The 14745-nt window shown below is 48.7% G+C and overlaps 1 protein-coding gene across 36 annotated transcripts in view; it reads right to left on the reverse strand.

Moving 5' to 3' along the window:
* Positions 1-14745, reverse strand: part of CLASP1 (cytoplasmic linker associated protein 1) — a 320170-nt gene that overhangs the window by 29539 nt on the left and 275886 nt on the right. For all 36 annotated transcript variants that reach the window (XM_068246166.1, XM_068246161.1, XM_068246163.1 and 33 more), the window contains 4 exons: positions 9218-9365; positions 7829-8075; positions 7553-7743; positions 4295-4423 (listed from right to left, as the gene is read on the reverse strand). In XM_068246166.1, the coding sequence (XP_068102267.1) occupies positions 4295-4423; positions 7553-7743; positions 7829-8075; positions 9218-9365 (715 nt within the window). The remainder of the gene's footprint in view (positions 1-4294; positions 4424-7552; positions 7744-7828; positions 8076-9217; positions 9366-14745) is intronic.

Here is a 14745-nt window from a genome sequence, read left to right on the forward strand (position 1 = left end):
TGCTGGGGGAACGGCACAGAGGTGAGCTGGAATCCCTGCGTCCTCCTGCCTGGCTGCAGGGGGGACCGGCACAGAGGTGAGCTGGAATCCCTGCGTCCTCCTGCATGGCAGGCCAGACTGCTGGGGGACCGGCACAGAGGTGAGCAGGAATCCCTGCGTCCTCCTGCATGGCAGGCCCGGCACATAGGTGAGCTGGAATCCCTGCGTCCTCCCGCCTGGCTGCAGGGGGGACAAGCACAGAGGTGAGGGGGAATCCCTGCGTCCTCCTTCATGGCAGGCCAGACTGCTGGGGGAACGGCACAGAGGTGAGCTGGAATCCCTGCGTCCTCCCGCCTGGCTGCAGGGGGGACCGGCACAGAGGTGAGCTGGAATCCCTGCGTCCTCCTGCATGGCAGGCCAGACTGCTGGGGGACCGGCACAGAGGTGAGCAGGAATCCCTGCGTCCTCCTGCATGGCAGGCCCGGCACATAGGTGAGCTGGAATCCCTGCGTCCTCCCGCCTGGCTGCAGGGGGAACCGGCACATAGGTGAGCTGGAATCCCTGCGTCCTCCTTCATGGCAGGCCAGACTGCTGGGGGAACGGCACAGAGGTGAGCTGGAATCCCTGCGTCCTCCCGCCTGGCTGCAGGGGGGACCGGCACAGAGGTGAGGGGGAATCCCTGCGTTCTCCTGCATGGCAGGCCAGACTGCTGGGGGGACCGGCACAGAGGTGAGCTGGAATCCCTGCGTCCTCCTGCATGGCAGGCCAGACTGCTGGGGGACCGGCACAGAGGTGAGCAGGAATCCCTGCGTCCTCCTGCATGGCAGGCCCGGCACATAGGTGAGCTGGAATCCCTGCGTCCTCCCGCATGGCAGGCCAGACTGCTGGGGGACCGGCACAGAGGTGAGCTGGAATCCCTGCGTCCTCCCGCCCTGGCAGGCCAGACTGCTGGGGGACCGGCACAGAGGTGAGCTGGAATCCCTGCATCCTCCTGCATGGCAGGCCCGGCTGCTGGGGAGAGCGGCACAGAGGTGAGCTGGACTCCCTGCGTCCTCTTGCATTGCAGGCTCGGCTGCTGGGGGGAGCAGCACAGGTGAGCTTGACTCCCTGCGTCCTCCTGCATGGCAGGCCCGGCTGCTGGGGGGAGCAGCACAGAGGTGAGCTGGACTCCCTGCGTCCTCCTGCATTGCAGGCCCAGCTGCTGGAGGGACCGGCACAGAGGTGAGCTGGACATAGCAGACGTCTCCTGCTACATGCCCACACTGCAGAGTATGCCAATCCTTTATTAACAGCAAATCCAGACTTTTCTTTAGCTGTCGGTGAAGGTTTGCACCAGCTGCACCAGACAGGAAGGTATGAAACATTCACAAATGCATTTTTCCTTGCAATTTTAAATTGCACGTTTCTGCTTTGTTACGCACAATATGCATGTTAGCACATACAATATATTCCTTTCCATCCAAAAGCCAATTAATTACCAATATTCTACCATGCACTTGGTTTCAGCATCAGAAACACTTTCTATATCTATATATTGCTGTATATGGTTATGTAGCCCCACCCTCCCAGTGATGTCACAGCCAAGGCTGTTTATTATGCAGCCATCACCTCCAAGAGCATTCTGGGAGGTTACTGGCTTCAGAACACTGAGGGCTAGTTCACACTGGGCTCTTTGGTAGCGTTTTGCTGATCGCCGATCAGTGTACAGGAAAGCCTTTTAGGAGTTACGTTATTGTGATTCTATAACATTGAAATGCAATCGCTCCATAAATGCTGCATGCATCAGCAAATCACTAATCACTGGCGATCGCTAGTGTGAACACTACCATTGACTTGCCTTAGCAGCAGCATTTAACTGCTCGACAGTGATCAGCAAATCGCTGAAAAATCACCCAGTGTGAACTGGCCCTGAGTAACAAGCATTCCGCAGAGCTGAACCTTGCTGTAAAGATGTAAAGCTGCCTGTGATAAATGTCAGAATGTAAATTCGGGAGAGGAAAGATTTTACAACAGGCACACACTAAATCATTTATAAAGTGAAATTGTAAAAAATAAGCAATTTTGTCATTCGGTTATTTTCGTCTTTAACCACTTGCCGACCAGGGGATTTTTCAGTGATCGGTGCTGCGTGGGCTCGACAGCCCGCAGCACCGATCAGGAGTGCAGCAGGGTGATCAGACTACCCCCCTTTTTTCCCCACTAGGGGGATGTCCTGCTGGGGGGGTCTGATCGCCGCCGGCTGCATTTGCTTAGCGGGGGGGCTCTTCAAAGCCCCCCTCCGCAGCGTTCTCCGCCGTCTCGCCCTCTCCCTCCCCCTGTGAGCTGCGCAGGACGGATTTTCGTCCTGCGCATTGAAGGATAGCCTTCAGCCTATCATATGCCGGCGATCCCCGGCCAATCAGAAGCCGGGGATCGCCGATCTGCCTTACGGCGCTGCTGCACAGCAGCGCCGTATGATGTAAACAGCGGGGATTTCTTCCCCGCCTGTTTACATTTTGCCGGCGAGCCGCGATCGGCGGCTCTCCGGCTGTTCACGGAGACACCCTCCGTGAACTGACATGGAAAGGCCGCTCGAACGAGCGGCCATTTCCATGGAAACCCTCAGACAACCAGTTTACGCCAATCGGCATTAGCTGGTCGTCAAGAGGTTAATAATATCGCAGTATATGTGTGCTTCCTTCAATGTCTCTCCTGCTACCCAGGCCCAAACCCCTCAACCTTCTGACAACCGTGCATTATTACTGTGGAATTCACTATAGTGTTGTTGGATTTGCTCTTATGCAGGAGAACAGAGTTGCCAAAAGGATAAAAGGAAGCTAAATGAGCTTAAAAACCAAATTCTTGGTAAATAGAGGAGGTAGTGGTGGAGTTACCTCCTCCAAGTAGACACACAACGACTGTAGTAAAGACAGTCAATATATTTTATTTATGAACTCCAAATATGCAACGCGTTTCGCAGGTTTGATCCCGCTTTATCAGGCAATAACAACGGAGCAATAGCATATGTGGTCAGTAAAAAAGCCAGGCACCTCTGTCACATATTGACTGTCTTTACTACAGTCGTTGTGTGTCTACTTGGAGGAGGTAAGTCCACCACTACCTCCTCTGTTTACCAAGAATTTGGTTTTTAAGCTCATTTAGCTTCCTTTTATCCTTTTGGCGCCTCTGTTCTCCTGCATAACATTGAGTCCACCCTGGGTGGAGGGTTGAACCCCCTTCTTCTCATCTACAGATAGCGACTTCTTATTCCTGAGTGGGGTCAGGAAAATCTCCCCACCTGCCTACACAGTGGTTGCCTAATGGTAACCCTGGTTTGTGAGTATTAATATTTACTCTATCTAGTAACCATTTACCAGTACATATTACACTATTTGCTGTAATCACACTGCAAGGCCTGATGGGAGCTGTATCTGGACAGCAGCAGGTGGTTCCTCAAGAGTCAGAGCTCAGCAGTAGAGATGACCCAAACTGTTTTCTTGCGAACACTACATGGGGAATGACCTCTGGGCCACTTCCTTGTTTGCAAGCTTCCTCAATACTGCACAGACGCTTGACGCGGGGGCCGCGTGTCCTTGATCACGTGCCTGCAGCCGGGAGCGCTCCGCACGACGTCATGAGCATGCACAGAGCGCTCCCGGCTGCGGGTGCGCGATCAAGAACGAGCGGCCCCTGGGAAAGCACCTGCGCAGTATTGAGAAAGCTTGCAAACACGGAAGTGACCCCGAAGTCATTCCACATGTAGTGTTCGCAAGTGAACAGCTCGGGCCATCTCTACTCAGCAACTCCACCCAGTGCTGTGACTAGCAGAATGGAGCAGCTTAAAAGTCCCACCCGATTCCCATCTTGAAGATGCAGAGCCTGCCTGTTGGCTGCACACATAGTACCTTCACCTGGGTGGCTTCATTTCAATTACAATAACGGTTTATGGTTGCTTACATGTACTGTAACAGATAAGGGGAGTGTGGAGAGTGTATAAATGTATCTTTTTAAACCCTTTGGGAATTGGAATGTTTCTCATGTAGATAGCACAGGGTCCCAGCGCAGTGGCTGCAGCAACAGATCTGGTTGGAAAACAGTGGTATTATGTTCAAACAGGCAAACGTCTCTTCCGCCATGCTGGGGGGGGGGGGGGGGGGTTGATTCCGCCCTGTTGTGTATCAGTGAACAGATACAGGGGTCGTGTTACTCCCTTATTCTCATCTGATCATCGCCTGCAACTCTTCAGTAAAAGAAGCCTTTCCTGTGATACGTGATCCGGGCCTGGGGGGGACAGCTGCCCTCCTCACCCCATTGTGTGCCCTGCCACTCCGCTTACCTCCTTGTGGGAATCCTTGTGTGCCTCCAGAGTCTTCATGATCGTCAGCTCGGCATAATTCTTAAACCTGGCCGGCTGGTTCCTCAGGATTTCTCTCAGTACTCGTAGTGCTAAGGCTCGAATGGCATGCTGGGAAACGAGAATGGAAGAATGGAATTACTCCTAGGTGCAATAGAACAATCCACAACCATTACCCAAACCTTTCACCTGAATTAGTAGAGCTACAGACATTAAAACATGCTTACATTTAGCGGTTTACAAATTTACAGAACTGTGGATTAAAAGTGAGCTGTGAAAACTTTTTCGCTTACTGCTGCATGATGACATCACAGTAATTATGTACATTTTTATGGAGCTTGAAAATGGACCCATCAACTCCCACCCAGGTTTAAATTGATTGGTCCATTTTTAAGCTGCATATATTTGCATAAAATGCACATAATCCTGCATGAACTCGGAAATATTTGCATGTCATTGATCATCCCTAGTGAAAGCGGTGTCCCTTCCTCGAGAGAATACTCCAGGACGGCTTCAATGCTTGTAACGCTCTCCTGTACTAACCAGCAGTACTGCTAGATACAGCCAATAGCTATGCACCGGCATGGTCATGTGACTTCCCCTTCAGCAATGGCTGCATTAGTCTCTTCCCCTCGGCCCAACTAAACACAGCATGGAATGGAGTAGCCGACTAACTCATCAACCTGTCATCAGTTACGCGTCAAAACTCACTTTTATAAGCACTGTTCTGTATAGCTGGGAACAGCTAACTGCAAACATGATCATAGCTCTCATATGTAAAGGGTGGGGGGAGGGAGAGGTGCCCAGATGTGATAAAATATGTTAAAACAAAATAAAAAAGAAAAGGGTTAGGTGGCTTACCTCAATGAAGACAAACTCATGTATTAGATGAAATTTAACTATTATGCATTAGCAACAAGTTTCGTGGGTACATGCCCACTTCCTCAGGCCAAATAAAAGTGCCAAAAGATGCTACTAGCCGCAAGTTAGGCGGCTATTTGGTTTTATCGTATTTGATCACATCTGGGAGCCTCTTCCCCCCTACCTTGTGCCTTTACCTTCCTTCAGGAGTGGTATCATCCCTTTCTGATCCCTGATGGTTCCTACCACCTTTCAGGTCAATCGGGCTGTGTTTTTGTTAGAAGAGTGCGACCATTTCCAGCACTCCCTGGAAACCCGAGTGGAGTCGGGGTTACACATCTCCACCTGCCTACAGTGGTCGGTTGCCCTTCTGCAACCAAACTTTGTGAGTATTATTCCATTCCCACCTCCTTTCTCCTACCACTATTGTGGCGTACTGGACCATTTGTCCTGTTGTCTCGGTGTTTTGTCTTGCAGGGTGTTTTCTATCACCCCCAACAATTGTACTCATGTAAAGAACTACTCTGCTAAATTAAAATAAGGAAAAAAAACCAAAACCCATGAAGGGCACCTGCACACTGCATGCGCTTCCATTACCATACTGAAGCACTTGCACTTTACCGATCAGAAGGGCACCATGGCTTGTGGTGCCCCCTTCACTGTGGTCCGATTTTATTTAACCCAGTCGCAAAAATCGTGCCTGCTGTATAATTCCTGCACTTCCGATTGGGTTCATTTTATTGGAGCGCAAGAAAATCACATTGCAAACGTGATGCTATGCAAAGTTTTTGTGATCTCCCATTTTATAATTCTTCCCGCGTTTTTACACACAACTGTGCTTTCACACCCCGCCAATCGCACCCTTACTGTCTTAAAACATGGGTGTTGGAAAAAAGAGAGAACCGCGATTGCACGGCAGCACATTTGCGTTTACGGTTTTCAGTGTGTACCGGCCCTTCATTCTTTGCATTGATGCACAGTGCAGATTGGGACCTATCGCCATCCCATCACAGGGGCTGAAATCAGACTAGACTCACATTAATGCTAAATATCCTGGGAATGTTTTGAGCAGGACTTAAGCGGACGTCTAAGTAATGCCTGATGGAATTCTTCTTTTAAACAAAGCCCATAGTGCTAATCCGCCTAGTCTGGGCTTACAGAGCATGTGACGTTCTCCACATGTGTGCTGGGAATTCCTGCTTATGATTCAGAATGAGGACCCACGGGGTGTGTGCAGAGGTGAAAGGCAGCAAATCACAGCGCCCTCTGATGGCCAGGAGGAGTGATACAAGCTAAGGTTCAGAAGTGGTTAATGAGATGCAAATACTGCTGGCCTAAATTGAATGCAAACTGTACACAGCCTGGAAATGGGGAAGTGCAAACTAGCAGGAAGTGAATCTGACTGGCCCAAATGCAAACAGCACACAATCTGCATTAAATCTGCATGCAAGTTGGGGTTAATATTTCATTGACCATCTTCAAATGTTAAAGCACCCTGAAGTGAGAGGGATACAGAGCCAAATAGATCAGCAGGGCTGCCAGGCAACTGGTATTGTTTAACAGGAAATAAATATGGCAGCCTACATATCACTCATTTCAGGTGTGCTTAAAAATCTCTGGATCTCCAGCACAGTAATATCCAGCATTTAGCATCCAGAGACTCCAGAACGGCAAGGCAGATCCATCTGTAGGAGAATACCGTTTATACTCGCATATAAGCCGAGGTACGCACTTTCCCCTCATAAACTAGGAAGAAGTGATTGACTCACGTATAAGCCCCCTCAACAGTAGCCAGATGTGCCCCCAGTACAAGTCAGCCTCCTCCCCATAGCCAGATGTGCCACAAGGATGATATAGCTGTGTCCCAAGATACCACTAGATCACGTCATAGATATGAGACAGCGATTGCCACACAGGAAGAGTCCCCGATCATTGCACTGTGACACGTTGCTTGCACGCTCCGCTCCACAAGCTGGGGGACACAGGTAGTCTTGAGCAGCGCACTCTGCACACCATGTTGAAGGAGATGCAGGGTATGGACACAGCAGGGAGCCAGCTGGCAAGAGCAGGATCACTAATGCACAATCCTTACACTCCTCTGCCAGTAACAAATCCTGCTCCACCGACTCGCATATAAGCCGAGGGGGAACTTTTCAGCACATTTTTATGCTGAAAAATTAGGCTTATACGCGAGTATATGCAAAACCTTATTAAAGCTTTTGGCGCTTCCCAATATTAATTAATAAAGCTTTCTATACAAAAGGTTGTGAAGTTTGCTTTTAGTGATAGCACCTTTAGAGGCATAACACCACCAGCAAAATGAAAAATAAGGGGGAGGGGTCAAGAGGAACGATTGTTGAGAGCAGTTACAGAACTCACATCTTTATCTCCTAGCGTCTCCAGGAGGAGGAGGAGGATGGTTTTGAAGTGCTCTTCCCACACACCAAGGTTGTCTTCTCGTGTAATCTTTAGCAATTCACAGAGAGCACCCTTCCTCTCCTCCACCCGCTCGTTGTGATTGGACAATTCCTTCAGCAGGTCCGCCACCAGGTCCGAATGGTCAATAGGAACTATAAGAGAAATGAGAAGGGCAGAGAATGAAGCGGAGGAAGGAGTTTCCGGGGGATCAGGAGGAGGTTGCCGGAGTCCACCTACCATCGCGCAGCTGGTCCATGTCATCGTCAAACACGGCTTCCTTTAACGCGGTTTTGTCGTAGCTGTTTATAGAATCTGAGTAGGGGTAGGGGCTGTACTCTCGTCCACGGGGCCCGCTGAACGCGCGAGGTGGTTGTGTATTCAGCAGTGACGTCTTGTTATCCAGGGCCATCCGTCCTCCTTCCACCATGTCTGTTCCTCCCCGGATATCACCCACAGGGGACGCCATGCCAGCGTCCCGCGACACCTGCAAGGCATACAATTCATTAACAAAAAAAACCACACATCAGCCCCGAACCATAAATAATGTATGAAAAGATCCCAACATGAACTTATCCAAAGCAGGAATCTTGTACTAGGCAAGCCTGCCAGGAAGTTTACTTGTTTATGTGATCACACCGGTTTGTTATAACATCATACTGTATAGACACGTTTTACCATCTTATGATTGTCTTGTGTCACCCCCTTCTCTTAAACTGCCCCATTGGCCCCCTGTCACCTCCTCTAGTCATGTGATACAAGAGTGTGTGGGAATCATTTGCTTAGTATAGCTCTTCCTGAGAGATATAACTGCAGCCAGGCCCTCATATGTGGATGGTATTTTGCCAATGTTACATTTCAGTAGCTTATCAGCCCTGTAAATGGCACTAGGAGACAAAATAAACATTCCAGGGAAACCAACAGTCATTTTCACATACACTGTAGGAACCAAATGCAGGGAACACACTTCCTGTACCTATCAGGTAACTAAAAAAACATGAGTTAAAGTGTACCTGAGACAAATGGACAAAAAAAGGATTTATTACTAACCTGGGGCTTCCTCCAGCCCCCTGTAATCAGTCAGCTCCGTTGGCATCCTCCCGGTCCCCTCCGTTGTGTTGCTGTGAAGTCTGCAAACCAGCTGGGTTGTGGGCCACTGCGCATGCTGCGGGCGGTCCCTCCATTGGGCCACTGCGCATGCTGCGGGCGTTCCCTCCATTGCGCTACCATTGCTGGGAGCGCTTTGTGCAAGCGCAATTACAGTCTTAAAGAACCATACAAGCGCAGAACGCTCCCAGAAGGGTCCACACATGCGCAGTAGTTTGCGACTCAGCCAGGGCTGACAGCTGCACAGCGGATGGGACCGAGAGAAGCTCGGGAGACAGATTACAAGAGGCTGGAAGAAGCGCCAGATAAGTAAAAATCCTTTCCCAATTTGTCTCAGGTTACTTTAAATCAAAAGGGCACAAAAATGGAAAACTTGTGCACACATTCATCATACCAAGCAGTTTTCATTAAGGTTTGCTCCACCTTCCAGTTGTAAATAAAATCACAGCTGTTTCTGTGTTATATCGGAGGACAACTGTATTGCAGAGTTGTTTGCCTAGCTGTGCTTTGAGTCATACTCACCAAGTCGTCCTTCCTTCCGTCCCTCTTGATGGGCTCATTCAGATCCTCCTGGCTGCGGAAGCTGAACTTCTCGATGGCTTCGGTGACTCCGCGGAGCGAGCTGTAGATCTCATCTGAATTCAGGTTTTCTGTATCGTAATCCAGCAAGCTGTAAACAAAACAGAAAAACGATTAAAGCGGGTGCAGGCTGGAGTAACGTGACCCAACAGGGCGGAGCGACGGCACGGCAGGTGGAGGTCTCCCGGCAACTGGAAGCAAGATGGAATGACTCTAGAAGACAAGCCAAGGCCGGAGCCACATACCAGCCATTATAGGTGCACTATCTGGTGAATAATGAAGAGAAGACATCCCAGAGAATGCATGGACAATGAGCAGCAACCGACACTAATGATATGGTTCATAGCAACTACTCCTACACAGGCAGACGTCCTCCGAAGAGGCATAACCACGACCCACGGCTCGCATGTACCGAGACACTTCCCTGGTGCCTGCAATGCTGGCACATCCAAAGACAGAACAGGAATCTGAATTATACTGGAAGAAACATGCACTAAAAGCCAGTATATCCAGCCTGTGAACGGCAGGCAATGTCACTGCATAAACCCAGGCAAAAAGTATTATTTCATCAAATTCTGCTGCCATCTGTATTATAAATTAAGCAACCACACCGGGCATGACTGATGTTTTACATAACAGAGTGCTGAATATGTGCAGTGGGAACAGCTGCTGAGTCAATTACTATAAGGCCTGGTCTTAGACACACCCCTTGTGGGCCTGACCAGTGACATCATAAAACCGCTGCCACAGACAGGAAGCGCACTCTTCACTCATGACGATCATCCTGGCCATCAGTGTGTCCATATATACATCTCCAACATTCTGCCCCATCAGAGCAAAAGCAGCTTCTTTATGGGCTGAGTCACAGGAATGCTTCCATACATTCGCCTCTTCTTGTCTATATCCTTCTCTACATTTCCATCAGAGAAACCCTCAGCCTCTGTTTATATAAAGTTATTATGTCAGCGAATAGAGCTGTGATAAACAATAGAGAGAGCTCAGTACACTCCCAGGTTCATTTTAGCTGAATTGAGATAAATCTACATGAGATGATGAGCTTGAGTTATAGAAAAAGTTAACTTTAAATTTTGAAGTTTTTTTTTATCTCAAAAAGGGGCAGCATAAATAAACTTTGCCATACTTGTATTTGGATTGAATCCAACAAGGAAGGTGTTCTAGTAGTGAGAGCAAAAATCCCAAGTCCACCCAAGACTATTACATGTAGGAAGTATGGGGTAGATTCACTAAGCAGAAGAATGTGCATTGAGTCTTACCGCACGACGAGTAGAGCACAATGCATTATATGTAATGTGCTATTCTGTGACCAGTAACAATGCCAGTGAAAAACTACGATTGAAGCAAACCTGAAGTGACAATAAACTTAAGAGATAATCAGTTGTATGTGTGTCACCAAATGTAAACAGAACATTAGTAACACAGAACAAAGTCATTTTTATTTACAGTTTAAGGAGCTTCATTTTTAAAGGGGCCCATACACTAGTCGATTTCTGCCATCGATATACATCAGATTCAACCGCTGTGATCGAATCGGCTAGAAATAGATGCAGCAGGAAGCATGATTGATTGACCGATTTCCAACCGATTTCAATCGTTCGGTCTGGACGGAAAATCTAGGTTGATCAGATGCTGGCGGCAGATCAATGGCCCATAGCGTTGCATTGGATTAAATTGCACAACACTGCATTTCCATCGATTTTCAATAGATTTGATTCTGAAATCTATTGGAAATCTGTTCCTAGTGTGTAGCTCACATCAGATATCAACCTGCCAGGTATCTGACAGGAATCTGTCTGATGGTCGAATCTGCTGCAAGTCTAAGTGTATGGGTAAAGACTGAATTCTGAACAGCAGTCTTGCCAGTCTGATGTAAAATCTGCCTTGCTGAGCTGCAAAACCAACAGATGTAATTGGCCTTTGAACTTTTTAGCACTAAAATGCATATCAGCAGTGTTTTCTCAGCCAGATAAGAGCGTTTTGCCTTCTTTTTACTTTTCAGGATATTGGGCTGAATTTGACAAGCTTATTTGCTAACAGCTGTAGTTATTTTTAACACTTGCTGTCCAGGAGAAACAGAAATGGACTTCAGGCAATTTCTAAGGCGGACTAATGTATAAGTACCCATGTTTATGTCATTTTCGGTGGTGATGACAAGAATGAGGTCTGAAGGCTGCGCTGGGAAAGCATCAGAACTCCAGAGACGGTAGCTGAAATCATAGGTGGTACTAACAGTATAGCTCCCAACTGTCCCTGTTCGGGAACCCAGTCCCTCTTTTCTCCCCATCTGTCCCTCTTTCAGGACTGATGTACAGATCTATGGAAATATTTGTATTCTTCTACTGAGTAATGTGTTTGACTCTAAACTTTACTCCCATTATTTAAACTGATACATTTCTTCTTTTCAAATGTCAAAATGAAGGAAAACTAATGATGGAAGGAACCACAGAGGTTTTAATGATAAAATTACATTTTCTGCTTCTAAATTCTTTGTGACATGCGTGGTGAGGGGTGTGGTGGGGGCGTGGTTAGGGGTGTGGCAGGAGTGTGTATTAAAGTGTCCCTTTTTCTTATCTCAAAATGTTGGGAGGTATGCTAAGAGGCAGCAAATAAACACACTGGTCAAGTATTCCCCCTGTGATTTGGGCAGTCAGTCTACTGTGTATATACAGTATAATATAAAAAGGCTATCTCCGAACTTCTGTTTTGCTCCCTCACATTCCTCAGTCTCTTCTAGCAGAAATCTTTTGCATCACCGCTTGACTCACTTATTGGCGGTTTTCTCCCAAGTTTAGTGTTAGTGACAGAACGTCCTCATCCAGCGAGCACACGGCATGAAAACTTCTCAAAGTAGAACTTAGACCACCTGAGCTATTTCTAATACTTCCAGTTACAAGACAAACTGTTTGATGCAGAGCCACATACAGTCCATTCGCACTGCATTGTGTTCTGACCATGTACATATCCATGTGGTCTCCCTACAGGGTTACCTGCACTGAGGAGAGGATGTGAGGTGTGTAGAGTCTCTGCTGAACGCCCCCCATCATGCAACATACCACCGTGTGTAGACAGTAGCAGCAAGACATGCAGGAGTAGCCAGTGATTCAGGGAGACCAGAAGAATTCCGTATTGGGGGGAGCGTGTCACGATATTATTCCATCAGCCATCACTAGATCGAAACCCAAAGTGTAGCAAATAAACGGTGTATGTACTATGCATATCTGGGGTTCTTGTTGGCAGCCGGAGTGCTGAGATTAGTTGGCTTACACATGGACAGTACATGTATAAGACTGAAAAACAGCTCAAAATGGAGAAGCTTAAAGGGAACCTGAAGCGAGGAAAATTATTTAAAATAAACACCATGACGTAGCTGCAAATGAATATTACATACTTTCCTCGCCATCAGTTCCTCTCAGAGGCTCACCATTTTCTTCTTACAGTGATCCCTTCCAGTTCTGGCAATATTTTGTCAGAACTGAAATATACCAGTTTCTGTCAGTTATATATCAGCAGCTGTCAGTTACAACTGAATGTGCAAGGTAATGTCCATGTTTCCCTATGGCTCAAGAGGGTGATATTACAGTTTAACATTGTGCTGACCAGGAAGCTGTATTAGGGGGTAATGGCCATTTTTAAAATGGAGGACGGAGAAATCCATTGATCACAGTGGACAAATGGGATGCAGGAGAGGAGAAAGATTGATTAGTAGACTACATAGGAGGAAAATATGACCTGTGTATGGTTATTTTGACTTTTTATTTTCAGTTCAGGTTCTCTTTAATAAACTAAACATTTCACAGAGCAGACAGGACACTGGGTTTATATGTCTGGCTTATGAAAACATGCTGTGCTTTATAAACATACCGTGTGTGTTAGGAGGCTTTATAACTTGACCTGAGAGTTTATTTCAAAACAGAGGCCTGACTGACATAGCAAAGCATAAAAGCAGATAGCACAAGTGTGTGGTAATCTATAACTCAGGTCTTGGACATCAGAAAAAGGCAACGGTTAGGCCTTGCAGAGAAGGCAATGCCACAGACAGGCAGCAAGGAACACAATGCAACCCCCGACAGAGGAGACCATGCCACCAGCTGCAGAGTGACAATGCCACCCCCCACAGAGGAGACCATGCCACCAGCTGCAGAGTGACAATGCCACCCCCGACAGAGGAGACCATGCCACCAGCTGCAGAGTGACAATGCCACACCCCCGACAGAGGAGACCATGCCACCTTGCAGAGAAGGCAATGCCACAGACAGGCAGCAAGAAACACAATGCCAGCCCGACAGAGGAGACCATGCCACCAGCTGCAGAGTGACAATGCCACACCCCCGACAGAGGAGACCATGCCACCTTGCAGAGAAGGCAATGCCACAGACAGGCAGCAAGGAACACAATGCCAGCCCGACACAGAGGACACCATGCCACCAGCTGCAGAGTGACAATGCCACCCCCGACAGAGAACACCATGCCACCAGCTGCAGAGTGACATTGCCACCCCCGACAGAGAACACCATGCCACCAGCTGCAGAGTGACAATGCCACCCCCGACAGAGGAGACCATGCCACAGACAGGCAGCAAGGAACACAATGCCAGCCCGACAGAGGAGACCATGCCACCAGCTGCAGAGTGACAATGCCACACCCCCGACAGAGGAGACCATGCCACCTTGCAGAGAAGGCAATGCCACACAGGCAGCAAGGAACACAATGTCAGCCCGACACAGAGGACACTATGCCACCAGCTGCAGAGTGACAATGCCACCCCCGACAGAGAACACCATGCCACCAGCTGCAGAGTGACAATGCCACCCCGACAGAGGAGACCATGCCACAGACAGGCAGCAAGGAACACAATGCCAGCCCGACAGAGGACACTATGCCACCAGCTGCAGAGTGACAATGCCACCCCGACAGAGGAGACCATGCCACAGACAGGCAGCAAGGAACACAATGCCAGCCCGACAGAGGACACTATGCCACCAGCTGCAGAGTGACAATGCCACCCCCAACAGAGGACACCATGCCACCAGCTGCAGAGTGACAATGCCACCCCAGACAGAGGACACTATGCCTCCAGCTGCAGAGTGACAATGCCACCCCAGACAGAGGACACTATGCCTCCAGCTGCAGAGTGACAATGCCACCCCCGACAGAGGACACCATGCCACCAGCTGCAGAGTGACAATGCCACCCCCGACAGAGGACACCATGCCACCAGCTGCAGAGTGACAATGCCACCCCGACAGAGGACACCATGCCACCAGCTGCAGAGTGACAATGCCACCCCGACAGAGGACACCATGCCACGAGCTGCAGAGTGACAATGCCACCCCCGACAGAGGACACCATGCCACCAGCTGCAGAGTGACAATGCCACCCCGACAGAGGAGACCATGCCACAGACAGGCAGCAAGGAACACAATGCCACCACCGACAGAGGAGACCATGCCACC

Source organism: Hyperolius riggenbachi, chromosome 7 (assembly GCF_040937935.1).
Source record: "Hyperolius riggenbachi isolate aHypRig1 chromosome 7, aHypRig1.pri, whole genome shotgun sequence".
In the NCBI taxonomy this organism is placed as follows: domain Eukaryota; kingdom Metazoa; phylum Chordata; class Amphibia; order Anura; family Hyperoliidae; genus Hyperolius; species Hyperolius riggenbachi.